Source organism: Halichoerus grypus, chromosome 11, assembly GCF_964656455.1.
Source record: "Halichoerus grypus chromosome 11, mHalGry1.hap1.1, whole genome shotgun sequence".
Classification (NCBI taxonomy): domain Eukaryota; kingdom Metazoa; phylum Chordata; class Mammalia; order Carnivora; family Phocidae; genus Halichoerus; species Halichoerus grypus.
In genome coordinates this window covers 111,077,012-111,091,959 of record NC_135722.1, presented here as the reverse complement: position 1 = coordinate 111,091,959, position 14,948 = coordinate 111,077,012, and the positions used below count along the sequence as shown (strand labels likewise).

Genomic DNA, 14,948 nt, shown 5'->3' with positions numbered 1-14,948 from the left:
GTTTTGCTTTTAGTTTTCAGATTGACAGATGGCCTACTAGTTTGTGTTTTTAGAAAAGCATTCATTTCTTTTAACAAGTTTACTATTTTATAGTCTTGAGCATCCCTGAAGGTATGTGCAAAACCTAAATTTGTTTCTGAAAGTTGAAGAACAGACTTAACACAGCCACGCTAATATGTAAGCATGCAGTGTTGAGTAAAGACGTGCCTTCTTGGGTTGTGGGGGACTTGGTTCAAGTTAAGGTTTTAAAAGTTCAGGCACTGATTTTAATTTTAAATTCATGCTTAATGAGGTTACTAGATTTGAATCTACTATCCCCAGGTTTATGGTTGATTACCAGATCTATAATACTTTGTAATACTCCAAGGTTGAGGTTATATTATGAAACTCTAAAAACTTTCTGAAGCTTGAAAATGCAGATGTTGAGAAGGTCGTCTGGAAAGAGACCCCCATCAGTGGCGATGACCTCCTGTTTTGTGGAGATGGTGGGCTCTTCTCAGTCATTGTTGAGTCAATAGCTTGCTACCACCGTAAAGCTGACAGGACTGATTTGTTAATAAGTAAAACCTGAAAGTTACTATTTCATAGTCCAAGCAGCACAGACTCTGAATTTAAAAGTAATAGCTTTAAAAAAAAAAAAAAATTCTGTCGTATTTTAAGGATTTTTTTCTCTTTACCTTCTAGAAATGTTATTAAAACTGGAGAAGTTGATCCTGGAGGGAAGAACTGGGTACTGCTGGTCTCTCCTTTTCTAGTTGCCCTGCCCCCTTTTCCCGGGAAACAAAGCCTGTTTTGTTTCTCGCCTGCCTGTGAGGTCTTTGCTGCGCCCCGTGTGGGCGCACCGCTCTGCGCTTTGTGGAAACGCTCGAGATGCTCAGAAGGTAAAGAACAGGATGCTTCAGGAGAGGAGTCAATCCCAGCTTCAGTAGGTAAACAGGGTTGTTTGAATCGGTCATTTACATACGCTCTTTGTAAGGAAAGCTCGCAGCACTGCTGGTATCCGTCGGAGGAAACACAGCCAAAAGTACTCGGCGTCATTAGACTATTTCTGTTGCAAATGTTGTGCAGACTTCTGTTTAATTGTGCAGAGTTAGTTCTTCCTTCATTTCTTGCTATCCTGTTTCTCCCTTTCTGTGGTTTTGAATAGTTAAATAAGCTTAGATCTGAAAAAGACTGTACCAACCAATTCATGATGCCTTTAGCAGGGGTCACTGTCAGTAATGATTACTACTTAACGGTACTTAATTCTGGGAAACGGACGGGAAGCAGAGGATATTTACCTCTTTATTTTCATGCAGTTATGTTGTTATCCAGTCAGTTTTCACAAAGAATACATATTTACATTAACCTTTATATGTTCTGTTACTGAAGAAAAATCCAATGTGGAAAGCTCAAAAGCTTTTCAGATGTTTCTTAATAGATGAAATGTGTAACACTGTAGAGCTCTAGAATCTATTTTGCAGTTAATCAAGTTTCATATTCCAACATTCCTCAACTTACTAATGGGCTATTTCCTAGCAGTTTCTTTTTAAAATTAATTTATGTAATTGCTAGGAACTGAAAACATATTTTCCCCAATAGTTGTTTGTTCTAGGTTGCAATTTATAAGGTGTTCACTGCATGTGATGGAGTCTCGGATCAGTCCCCCAGTTCGTATTGAACTCATATTATCGAAACTGACCTAGCACGATGGGTAAGACATCCCCGTGGGGACGCATTTCGAGGGTTGTACTGGAATGCCAGGAACGTGTTTCAGCAAAGGAGGAGGATGCCTTGGGGGCTGACTTGAGGCTTCATCTCCACTACCCATTTTTTTCCATTTAGATTTTATTAGAAAGATAAATATGCACATCTCTGTGAATCGTAGCATGCTTAGAAACGCACGTGGCATGGTAAAGTGGGAGAAGGCGGAGGACAGAATGATTATCTGTAGGAGTCAGAGTCTTAAAGTTGAGAAGGAATTGCCCTGGCGAAGGGAGCAAAGTAACATGTTTGGTGCATCTCCTATTGTCTAGGCTAAAACAGGGACTTTACATATAATCCCCGCAGTGTCTGCACATAGGAATACCCCCGGAGACAGCTGAAGAAGCCGAGTATTGGACAAGTTCCTGGATTGTGTCCGACTCTGGTTGTGGTTGGTTTGACTGTAGAGACCACGGTGATGCCCGTGAATTGTGCATCTCGTGTTGGTGGCAAGTAGATGGAAGCAGCCATATCAAATGAGGTGGTGGGTTGGTGCCTGGCACATCTTAGCTCTTAAAATTTTTGGCTTTTTCCCTGTCCATTCCCCTACAAAATACTAAACTACAAACCATGATTATGAAAGTTTAAGCCATTTATTCTTTGTAAAGACAGATCATAAATAAACATGATTTTCATGGGGCCTTCTAAGAGACTAATAAGGTTTTCGAACAATGTAGGGCAGCAAGTCCTGTTTTGCCGTCCCTTCTCTGCTCTGCCAGACAAAATACTAAGAGCAGATAACCAAAAAGACGTAACTGGGGTCATAACTTCTAACAAACAACCTCCGTGGGTCAGAAAATAAAACCCACGTACTGCACAGTGAGCAAGGGCGGGCAGGGCTAGGGGCCTGCCAGATTTAGGGACCTCCGCTCCTGAGGATATCAGGAACTCAGAGTGTTAGGAACAAGGGAGATAAGAGGCCCCGGTGCCACAAAGCAAGGGTTTGACCATGTGTCAGGTCACAGATTTCAGGAATCGAGGCACAGACCTTGCTCTTTTAACCACAGTGCAGCTAAATGAGATCCCAATAAAGCTTCAAAAAACTGTGGTTTGCCTTATTGGGTACTAACACATATCATTAATGTTGTGATTAAAACTGTAGTACCTAGTATAAGATTAATGAACAGAATAGAAAATCCAGAACAACAACATACAGCAGTTTAGTCTGTGATAAAGGTGTCTCTGGGGGAAGGATATACTTCACATGAGTGGTGTTGGGACTAATAGATTAGCACAAAAAAATAAAATTTGATTCGTTCACACCACGTTCCAGGACAAATTCCAAATGGATTGGATTGAATTGCCAAATAAGTATATAAAAAGGAAGCATATAGTTTTTGAATTAAAAGGTTGATGAATTCCTTTGCCATCCAGGCATGGGGAAACAGCTCAGATTTCAAAAAGATTGATAAATTTAACTGCTTAAAAAATAAACTTACATGTAAAAAAAAAAAAGGCAAACTAAAGAGACAGATGGTAAACAGGGAAATTATTTCTGGCTTATGTATGACCACACTTGTCTACCCCTAGTCTATAAAGATGGTCTAGAGAATGTGAAGACTAATAACCCCATTGGAAAAGATAGGAACACAATTGATGTAAAAAATACACGTGGCCCTTAAAATAGGGAAATTGATCCAACTTTGGTGATAAAAAATAGCAAAGTGAAGTCACACAAACCATTTCTCATCTTTCAGATTGGCAAAAATCCAAAAGTTTGGCAAGGATTTGAGAGGAAAAACAGACTCCCTTATACGTTCCTGGTAGGGCTGCAATGGAGTACAGCCGTGGGGTGAGAGGAAGAAGGGGGAGGTTTGGTAAGATCACTTGTTTTTGACCCTTAACTTGGCAGTCTCTCCCCACTAGGACTCTGCCCCAAGATACAATAGCAGAAAGACAAAATAATGTGTGTCTGAGCTTATTCTGAAATAGTGAAAACCTAATAGGAAATTGTTTGAATGGAATCCTAATTGGTTATTTTCAAAAGAAAATGAGAGAAAACCTCTCTACTCTGCTTTGGAGTGATGCCAAGGATATGTTACTAAGTAAGAAAAAGGGGAATTGAGTAAAGCAGTCAGAGCATGGATGCTACCATAGACCTAAGAAGTCTGCATATCTTTGCTTGGATTTTTAAAATGCACAGAGCACCATCTGAGGGGCAGTGGTGGGTGGGAAGTAAAGCGAGTGTCTGAAGTTGGCAAGCACAGCGTCACCAGGGAACCTCAATATAGTGAGTTGGGGGCCGAGTCGCGTGGAGAGGGATTATCTCCGGTGACTTAACCACAGCAATTTGACGGTATGCCCCAGTGAGATACCTTAAGGACCAACAGTGATAAATCAGAGACTTTCTCATCATCGTTTTGTTGAGCGTAAGTTCAGCACTCATGTTATTTGAAATAACTGCATATGTGTGGAGGGGTAATACATAGTAATGGTATTAGAACCACACTTTTCAGCAGAAGAGAGAAAATACTGATAAGATCAGAGAACCTAAGTAAAAACCCTGAATGATACATACTGAGGTTATTTATGGGTGAAATAACGTTTGCTTGACAATAATCCGGGAGACGGTGGGTGGGGATAGAGGTGAAGCAGAATCGTCTCTGTATATTGATTGGAAAGCTGCATGACAAGCATGTGAGGGTTTATCGTCTAAGTTTTTCCTACTTCTCTATATGTTTATGGAAATTATTTTGAAACTTTAAAAACATGTTTGGAAGCATAACAATGTACTAAGTAGCTCATGAGTTAAATGGAAATCATAGCAGAAACTACAGATACTTGGAAGAGAACAATCATGAATTACACTTTTAAATGTAGGACACAGGAAAAGCATTACTTAAAGGTAAATTTAATTGATTTTAAATGCTTCAAGAAAAGATTTAAACTAAGTAACTTCAAGTTAAGACGTTAGAAAAGAAACAAAGCCTGGAGGGCAAAGACAGTAGGAGCAGGAAGTGGGACGCGCGGCCGTGAGGGGCTCCGCAGGCCGGACTGAACGAAGGAGCGCATGTGGTCTCTAACACCCTCGCTTCTCTGTCCCTGTGGTGCTGGCGTCACGGCAGAGGTGGCCAGTCTTCGGGGACTTTGGTGATAGCATTTACAGATTGTCGTATCTCAGAAAGTTAAGTTCCTGCCTCCGTGAACACTCGGTGTGTTCACACCAGCTTTGTGCCCGGCGCTGTGCTCGGCCCCGAGGACGCGCCCGTGGCCGGGATCCTCTGCCCGCCCCTGTGGCGGCATCGTGAGGGAAGGTTCTCAACGTGCATCGTGGGCTCTGGGAAGGGCTGGCGGTCTGCTCCTGTGTGCTTGGCCTTTCCCCGGTGGTCTTCGTGGCACAGCGGGGACACGTGAGAAACCCTCACAAGGGGGTGGGCATGTGCCCGGGACCCCAGGAAGTCACAGACGTTTGGTAGCGAGCGTCCTGAGAGAGACTGGTGTGTCATTTTCCTCCCTTCTCATGTCCTGGTGTCGGGATTATGTTGGCCTCCTCAAAACTCTTCTGTAGAAAAGGTTGCAGGAGACTGGTATTCTTCCTGCAGCATTTGTGAAGTTGTTAGGGCCGGAGGTGTTCTTGGTCGGTGTGTATTAAACAGTAGAAGCGGGGACCCCAAATTTCACCTTAAACAGTTGAATATGTGTCTGAAAGGTGGTAGGTCATTACCATTTTCCCGTAATAACACTTCCATCTGCTCAGGGAGGCCGCCACGGTCCGCGGTTTGATCAGCGTCGTGTCAGTGACAGAAACTCACCGGTCGGAGAATCTGTCTGCTGCTGATGGTCACGTGGTGTTACAGGTCCCACCACAGCGACAGTCCTGGCCGCCTGGGCCACGTGAGGCAACCGCGGGGTCCGATGAGACCGATGCTCGTAGGCCCTGTGACCAGGAGCGTGCATCTCATCATTGCCATCTCCTTGCTTCAGTAGAGGTTCTGTGTGTGTCTTAGAGCATATTAAGGATTGATCGTTTTAATGGGCTTTACTGCTCAGAATGCTTTGTGTCATTTGCTTTGGGAGGTGTATCTTTAATTAAATCTGTGTATATATTTTGTAATAAACAATGTGTTCACATCATTCAGATGTCAGAAGTTACCAAAAAATATCTCTGCAAGTCCGTCCTCGCGTCACGGAGTGTCCCAGCTCCAGAGCCGGCAGATGTTAGTTGCTTCTGGGCCGTCCGTCACTTGCTGTTTTCTGGATACACGTGGGATATGTATTTGCCCCTTCCTTTTTTTTATACTTTCTGTCCCACACTTGGCTTTTAACGGAATACGTCTTCGGCCGTCCAGGACCGCAGCAGACGGAGCTCCGTCTCATCTCTTGCATCGTGGAGGCACACGGGGCGTCAGCAGTAACCACACGCTGGCACCACACGTTAGCACCACCATCGTCCTGGGGATGGGTTTCAGGCTGTTTCCAGTCTTCTGCGTTGAATATCCCTAGTTGCTTTTGAAAGACCCTTTTTCCTTTGCTACCGGTTTCTTAGGAGAGATGCTTTGTCTCCTTGCAGCCATGAACCAGAGAGTCAGCCAGAGCGCCCCGGTGAAGCAGCCCCCGCCACTGGCCCCGCAGAGCCCTCCGGGGGGCGTCCTGGGCAGCGGCGGCTCCAGCCAGCAGCAGCAGATGCGGCTGCAGCAGCTGCAGATGGAGAAGGAGCGGCTGCGCCTGAAACAGCAGGAGCTGCTCCGCCAGGTGAGACCCCAGGTCAGAGGCCAGCCTTGTGCTCTTCGCGGTGGGCTTCCTCCGTGCGGCCCCGGCGCTGCTCTCCAGCGCTCCGGAGGGGCGCTGACCTACCTCTGGCGCCCCCAGACACACTGTCTCCGGCTGGGTCCTCGTCCCCCGACCGGCCACCACGTCGCAGACGGGCTCGGCCTGGGCCCGCGGAGCCGGCGCAGAGCTGTGGGTGACTGGACGCCGAGGCTTCACGTGGGGGAGCCCTGGGACGGCCCGGAAACCTGTCTGGGGGGTCACATCCTCAAACGAGCAGATAGCTGTCAGCATCGCTGAATCTAAGATGTTTTATTGAAAACAGAATACAAGTGACCCCAAGTTTAGATGATCCCATAGTGCCTTAAAATTACCTGCTCTGAATGTCCCTTCAGGTGGGGCTGGGCAGGACTGACATTTCCATGGGTCTTCTCTCAGGACGTGCTGTGGGGCTCCCCTGCCGGGGGAGGAGGCAGCCCCCGGGTCAGAATCGGGGGCTTCCGGAGACGAGGTCTGAGACAGGGACTGGGGATGCAGCCTTACCAGAGCAGTATAGATGCTTTAATTTTCATATAAATTGTTTTGACAATAGAAACAGTGCGATTTTGAAACTGGGCAGAAGGTGAAGGTGCGTGAAGACAGAACCTCCTTCTCCGTGTCCCAAGTCCTCTCCTCGGGGTGTCCGGAATGGTCAGCTTCTCATTTTCATTGTTCACTGACATTCTTTCTGTCCACAAACACGAAACACATGTATCTACTATTTTCCCACTAAATTGTGGCCTCCCAAGTGTAGAGAATAAAACATCGTGACACTCCACGATTCTGTTACCAGGATGCCGGACCCTGAATCAGGCAGGTTAGCGATGCAGGCTGCATCCCAGGAGTGTCGCTGGACATGCACGGACACGGTGCTGTCCCTGGACTCTGATGTGGGAGTTGAGAAACTGGGCCCTGGGGAAGGGGACTCAGCCCTGGAGGTCCCAGGCAGACTCACCTCTAACCTGTCTGTGCTGTCAGCCGTCCATCAGTGTAATCCTGCCGCGCCGGGCACCCACAGCGAGCCCGATGCGAGGGAGCGCTCGGGCCGGTGTTCGATGTCAGGGAGTGGTCTTGAAAGATGGGTTTCTTCATCTGCCATTAAGAAGGTGGAGAAAGGAAGCATGTGAACACAGTTTATTGTACCTCTGACTTTCTAACAATGACTTTAAAGGAAAGGTAATTTTCATTAAGTAAAACTTTATCATCAGAACAAGGTAGTGTGCTATCAAGAATATAATTATGTAGCTGTTAGAAGAAATAAAGCAGCTGAAGAGCCTGTTTTCGGTGCTTGCTGTTCCCTGTTACTGATCACTAGATGGCCTAAGTACATACAAGTCTCAGTTTCACATAGGCGTTGAAAACTATCAAAACCAAGAAATCTTACTAAGAATAATTATTTAATTGTTAATATCCCCACCATTTTGTTACGTGCCATAGGTCAGCCTGGGATCTTTGTTTGTTTTGTTGTTTTGTGATGTTTTGTTTGGTGAGCGATGTTACTGTTTCTGGAGGGTTTCTCTAAGTCCCCTTCTCACTCTAACTGCGGTGATGGGTCCTAGACAACACAGCTTAACTTCCTTCAAAGGCAGCTTCTTTGTTTGTTCTTTACCACCTACTGTGTTGTCTTTCCTCACGTTGAAGTGAAGACCTGCTCTGTTCTCATACTAATAGTCTGTTTATTGGGATTTTTTTTGGTTTTGTTTTTTGGCAGTCAGTCTAAATTCAGCAAGGCTGAAGTCTTTGGCTTCCTGTGAATTTCTTCCCTTGTTAGTTGCTCTTATCACTGAACATCGAATGACATTTTTCCTGCTTCTTCTAATACTCAGAAGCAAAGAACCTCCCTGACCAATATCCAATTTTGTTTGAGTCCTGACACCTAAAGCCTGCTGTCCTGTCCTCAATGCTGTTCCGTACTCCTGAGGTTTCAGTCTGTCGTGCGGTGACCCCCTCGGTCTGCTGCTCCTTGGGCTGGCTCGGGAGTTCTGCGCTATGGTGATATGTCTGGGTGAAATCTGTAAGTCAGCCTACACGGCCAAACCATGTGGCTTCAAGTAATTTTTATCCATCTTATTTTTTACTCTTAGGCAATGCGGAATATCAATCCCAGCACAGCAAATTCTCCAAAATGTCAGGTAGGCTCTTATCTGATATTTTAGCATTAAAAAAAAAAAAGATATTAAATTAGGAAAGCGAGCAACTTGTGCTCCAGGGGCCTGTCCTCACTGAACGTTAGCCCAGGGTGTGACTTTGAGCCACCTTTCTCCCAAATACTTAACGTTAACATTGCCGTTCCCAGAAGGTCTACCCTGCCTGCTTCCTCCCTGCTCCTTCCAGAAAGCTTCTAGCACTCCGTTTGATTCCATGGAAGTCTTGTTTTATTCCGTATTGAAGTGTATTATGTCACAGTTGTACATCCTGTCAGCCTTGAGGTGTGCCTGATTTTCATTTGCGTAGCTTAAAATAGTATTTATAATGATTTATAGGAACTAATCACTTGAACAGTAACAAAATGGTACAGCTTGCTTCCTTGGGTAGACTACTTTAAGACATCTTAAGAGAGTCATAATAGCACTCTTAGGTAGGAGAAAAATTCTTCCCAGGGCATTCCAAAGGAAGAATACCACAATTATCAGAAGAGGGAAGGGTCTGCTTGGGTCGTGTTTTGGATTTCTTTGTTGACTTTATCAGCTTGTCTCTCTGATGAACCCCAGAGAGCCCTGGTTGAGAAGTCATCTTATTTAGATGGAGAGATTACGGCTATTTGTCCTAACTCAGGCATTTATCTGATTGAAGGGAAGAATCTCAGTCTTGAAAACAAACAGATTATCTGTGCTCGGGGTTCACAAGATTTAAAGGGCTGAAGAGCTAGGGGGTCATTGCACTTTTCGCGGGTGGGCAGAAGCCACCCCGTGCCACATCATGCGCTACGGGCTGAAGAGCGTGTGTCCCCATGAGCTGTGGAAGCGGGAGTTGGCAGAATTCCATTCATTTTGGCCACTGTCAGTGGCCCACCGGAGTCCATGCTGATAAAGTCAGAGATAGTCCCTGTAGAGACCAGTTAACTTTGGGAGAGGAAAAACTCTGTTCCTTATCCCTTCAGTGCCTTCTTCAAGCAAGACATCAGGTAAGGGCGTAACTCGGGAAGTTGTGTTCGGTAGAGCTGAGCGCACCCTCGCGGTGAGAGCCACCGTAACCACGTAGGCCGGCAAGAGCCCATAGCTCGGGTCTTTAAAAAGTGGAGATACTCCCCTTGTTTTTGCTCTGAAGTGTTTCTGAAAGGAGGCTTTTCTTTGTGATGAGTGAGGTGGAAACTAAGGAGCAGAAATGAAATTAACTCAGGTGAGGTTTGGGTTTAAGCAAAAAGTCCTCCGTGCCAAAAGTGTTTTGAAGTTGTTTCTTTTTTTTCCTACTGAGATCTTAACCCGTAAATCTGATAAACACCTTAAGGTCTTTATATCATACTTGAGTGCAAGTGTAAATAGTAGCTCTTATTAAAATTATCAGGAATTCTTAAAAAAAATTTTTTTTTGGTAATAAAGTTTCAGAAAAGGTGAGGCTTATAAGTAATAAAAATTCTATTAAATTTGTATGGTATTAAAATTGCAGAGTTGATTCCTTAGATTTATTTAAGCCAGAACAAGAAATCTGAAAGAGGTTTTTGTTTATGTTTTTTTAAAGATTTTTTAATTTATTCATTCGAGACACAGAGATACAGAGAGAGAGAGAGCACGAGCAGGGGGAGCAGCAGACTCCCCGCTGAGCAGGGAGCCCGATGCGGGACTCGATCCCAGGACCCCGGGATCATGACCTGAGCCAAAGGCAGACACTTAACTGACTGAGCCCCCCAGGTGCCCCTGAAAGAGGTTTTTCAAAATCAACTTTGGATGTGTTGGAGAATGAAACCTCGATTTGTTGTATAAGTTTTTACTTGTCAATGTGTTTACCTGGCAGTTGTGAGGATGTCAGTGAATGTGACCACATTTGGTGTGGGGTTAAACTTGGAGTGGCCCAGAAACATAGAATGTGGTGGTGTTTGTGTCACCCAAGCATTTGTGTTCTTCCCTGTTTTCTGGATGGCCTTAAGGTAGATACCAGGAACGATTTCCAAAGAGGGGTCTTCTCCGAAGTGAAGATGGCTTAAAGAGGGTTGCAGGGATAACCAGGGAAGCCGGGAAGAGCTTTCCAGTCTCAAGGAACAGAAATGTACAAAGGAATAATGGAGAACAGGGGGCGGATCCAGTATTTGAGTGCCAAACACTGTTCAAAGTTTTATTTTACTTTTCTAATAGGAATTAGTGCACATGAGTTAACAAGCAACATGAAATCAGTGTCATTACTCTATAATTAGATATGTAATTATATACTTCAGATGCTGTGGGATGTGGGAAGGTACCGTACAACCTTCAAAATGTTTACAAAAGTAGTCATTTCAAAAGCTTGTCTTTTAATTTTTTCCAAATAGGATTAACTACACAGATCTGTGTTCTGGTCACATAAACTGACGTCAGTATGGGAGAGGTTAATGCAGAATTCTGAAAAATTAAGACCACTTTAAAGGCATTAGTATATCTTAGTTAAAGGTGAAAATTATCAGCTTAATTTGTTAGGGTTTGTTTGCAGAATTTTGGAAAAACTTGTCTTCAGAGAACTTAAAATTTTTAATTTCATTTTGATCACTGCTTTTATGCCTCAAAAGCTATTTCTGTTCTCAGAAGAAACTTTTTGAAACTATCAACTTCATCTTTGCTCCCGGAGGCTTAGCCTTCAATGCTTAATTTTCTAGTTGTATCTCTTTCTAATATATCAATTACCTCTTTGTAAATTGGGAGACCTTTAGAGAAAGTTAGGAATGCATCACAGTTTCTGTTTCAAGGTCTTGTGAAACAAAACACTTTGAGAAAGATAGTGTCCCCTGAGTGTGAATGAATGTTTTTACCTTCTCTTGTGCCTGAGAATGTGGTTCCCCAATACGGGTGAGATGAAGTGGGATTCCATAGCCTCCCGCCCCCGCCCCAGCTGTCGTCAGTAGCTTCCTCTTCCTCCCTCCCTCCCTCTGGCTGTGAGCACTCTTCTGTCCTCTTGCCCCGATTCTGCTCACGAGCATGCCCCCTTCCCTCTTGCCCACCAGGATTCTCCAGTTCCTTTATAAGGCCTGGGTCAAAACCCATCTTCATTGGCCTTCTCGGGATTCTTGGAACAACTCAGAGCATAGAAACAAGACTGTGCTGTGCCTAGATAGCTTAAGTTAATTTCTGAGCACATAGTTGCTTCAGTCTTCATAGAAAGTATAGCTGCAAATATTTTGCAACTAATGAGTATTAGTTGTCATTCCTAACGGGTAGTAATAAATACACATCACGGTCAGTCGCTGGGTCAGCGAGTGATGAAGCCCATCGTGTTCGTGCGGAGGGTTAGCCTGCAGTGATGAAGAGGGTTGGGTGTCCATAGTTTTGGCCAAATGGAGCGATATAATACCACTGTTCAGGGCCACGTGAGAACAATGGCCATCAACCTTGTTTCCCCTGAATTTAATAACAGTAAAGAATTTGGCTTTTTGTTCCTCCAAATTGTCTCCTGTTAGCAGACATTAGAAAAGCCATTTCAGAGTCCAGTTAACTTTTCCCGAGATTGTCGCTCCTCTTTTTGAAATCCTAATGTTGAATAAACCGTAAATTCATTTAGGTGTTTTCTTGTGAATAAAAAATTTCATATTTTATTTTTAGTAAGCATGTTGGAAACTCTATAAGCCTCGCACCCGCATACTCTGATAGGTTATCTCATTTGTTTTATTCATTAAGGTCTCTATAACTTGAAGAATGTTAAAATAAAGTTTATTACTTTAATTGACATTATAATTAATACAAATTATAGAAGACCTGATTCTAGAGATCTGTCAGAAAGAGTGTTGAATGCCAGGATAGTGCAGGAAACACCAAACTGCAAGTCTGTTTTGGAGATCATCTTTCAGAGTCCAGTGCCAAACAGTCCCCAGATCCGTGTGTACACATTTTTTAAGTAAAAAATGTTGTTCTGAAGTTGAAGATAATTTGGTAAAATGGCACACACATTATAAAACAAAAAGCATTTTAAACATTGCCTAAATGTTTTAAAATCCCTGCAGACATAATGAAACATTTGTGGCTGCTAGAAGCTGAGCTGGGAAGCAGGGTACGGCAAGGCCGGTCTTGAACAGCTACAAGAAAGGGCTTTTTCCTCCTCTGTTTTTAAAATTGTGGACATACACTGCTATCACTAAGACAAACTATTTATTATAAGATGTATATTTTTAGAGTTACTCTCCATTTCTAAATTTGGATTTCTAGTTCACTAAACTAACCTTCCTTAAGCAAATCGATGACCCAGAGAAAAACAAACAAACCTTCAGTCGCAGGCCATGTGTCGCCATAGCTTAGTGCTCACTAAAGACAAAATTGCCTCAAGGAAGGAATTAAAGTTGATGTTGTGTTTTGTAGAACTTTCTATAAATGGAGTGATAATTTTTCACCTGTCACGATTATTTTGAGATTCATTCATGTTCTTTCATTCTTCCTTTTTATTAACTAGTATTCCGTTGTAGAGCTATCTTGTGATTATTTATCTTTTCACTTATTGATAGACATTGGAGTTGTTCCAAATTTTGACTTTCTGGAGACAAATGCTTTGATTTCTCTTGGATACCCTAAGAATTCAGTAACCCAGAAATAGTCTAAATGTTTCCAGACTACTGACTTCTACTGCCTTTCTCCTTATTTTTCTAAACGATGTGAACCAAAGTACTGATTTCATATGGGGCCAAAATACTTTAACTATCATATATATATTATCTCAAAGTGTCTTTTTTACCCAGTGGGAAATGATACTGCTATTTAAGTAGGAGGAGAGAAAGATAAAAAGGACCAGTGGCTCACAGCTAGATCCCGATCCATAAAAGTCCAGTGTATAAAGCAGGCAAACTTGTGTTTGCCCTTGTAAACCATCCTGGAAAGTTCCCTGCAGACCACGCTGGGACCATCCGTTTTACTTACAGTGCAGAAAGCTGTGACTCCAAATGTGTCCCAGATTAGCTAAGATTTACAAGCTCAATGGGAAAAGCTGCCACATTTTTGTATTATTACGGAAGAATATGAGCTAAAAATACTTGCTTCATTTAGAAAAAGTCAAATACTCTAAAAGAACTTTTTGACCTTTGAAATACAGAAGCATGATTACATTTTGGCCAAATTTCCTATAACTTGTTTCTCCGTTTTTGAAAGTCTGTCAAACTATTTATTCTAACTACCTTTGGGAAAAAGAGAAGCTTAACAAACTTGTATTTTTAGCTTAGTATTCTAATTTTAGGCATTTGTTCAGAGTAAAAAAACTCCTTAGAGATAGACATAACTTTCAACATGAACTCTTTCAACTGAAATCCGTTTTTAGAGACGATCCAATTATGTCCCAAAGCTTGTTTTTGAAACAGCTTTGCCAGATTTACCCAATTACAAAATAATGTCCATATTCATCCAAAGTGTGTTTGCTAAAACTACTTTATCGCACTAGAGTAAACTTACTCTGTATAGGTTTATATAGATATTTACAGGCCTTGTTTTTAAATGCAGTATAATGGAGAAAAAGTTTCTATGGTATGTATTTTTTGGTTAAAAAATTCAGATTATGTAACGTCGTTTCATAGTTATGGAGATTATAATTATTTTTCTCTAAAGTCACTAGTAAAAGGTCTATACAGCTCTGAAGCAAATTTTCAGTATTCTTCTTCTAAAATTCTTAATTTTATGTAAGTCTCTTCACCCTCACATTTCAGTTGTTGGCTAAGGATACAAGGAATTGTGATGATTCCTGACAGTGAAAAGCCGTGATTTCCCTGCTCCTCGCTGGGAGCCGGGCAGCGCCCAGAGGAGGTCTTCAGCTCCCTCTGACTCCGCCCTCCCTTTCCTGTGGGATCCGATGAGGTAGAGCGGGGAATAAGACACTCCCCCAGATCTCCACTTGGCACCTGCTGCCTTAGAGTTGTGTCTGTGCGGTGTGTGGTGCTCACGTGTCTGTACTTGTGTGGGAAGTGCGGGTGTTTGTTCTTACATTCAGCTGAGCTCCAGTCTTGAGTCAAGGAGGGGAAAACAAGGCATCAGTGCATACAGTTTCCTTCCCCTGTTTTTGACAGTTTCAAATATCAACGGAATTTTTCCATCTTCCTTGTTGAATCCAGTGAAATAAATTACATTAACAACAGATGAAAATATTAACATTAAGAATTAATGACTTGGGGGAGGGGTTACCAAGTCAACTTTAATTATTTAAAGCAATTTTGTCTGATACTGAGCTATGTTAAGAATGTATCCATTTGGGGATAATATGTGGATAAGTTATTATACTTCAGTGAAGCTGTACAGAAATTACTTAGGGGGTCTTATCAATCGTGTTCTTTTTGCTGTAACTAGAAGTTTCGAAACCGAGCTGAATAT

The 14,948-nt window shown here is 42.9% G+C and overlaps 1 protein-coding gene and 1 long non-coding RNA gene across 9 annotated transcripts in view; one reads left to right on the top strand and one right to left on the bottom strand.

The window, feature by feature from the left end:
- YAP1 (Yes1 associated transcriptional regulator) overlaps nt 1-14,948 on the top strand; it is a 110,267-nt gene that overhangs the window by 81,950 nt on the left and 13,369 nt on the right. For 2 of the 8 annotated variants that reach the window (XM_078059088.1, XM_036068493.2), the window contains exons 5-6: nt 6,254-6,447; nt 8,574-8,621. In XM_078059088.1, coding sequence (XP_077915214.1) covers nt 6,254-6,447; nt 8,574-8,621 — 242 coding nt within the window. The remainder of the gene's footprint in view (nt 1-6,253; nt 6,448-8,573; nt 8,622-14,948) is intronic. The other 6 variants (XM_078059089.1, XM_036068494.2, XM_078059090.1 and 3 more) reach the window with 3 other exon arrangements.
- On the bottom strand, nt 4,579-8,554 carry LOC144379485 (uncharacterized). The gene is made up of 2 exons (XR_013442653.1): nt 7,445-8,554; nt 4,579-7,177 (listed from the first exon to the last, which is right to left on the bottom strand). It is a non-coding gene; the product is annotated as an uncharacterized LOC144379485 (long non-coding RNA).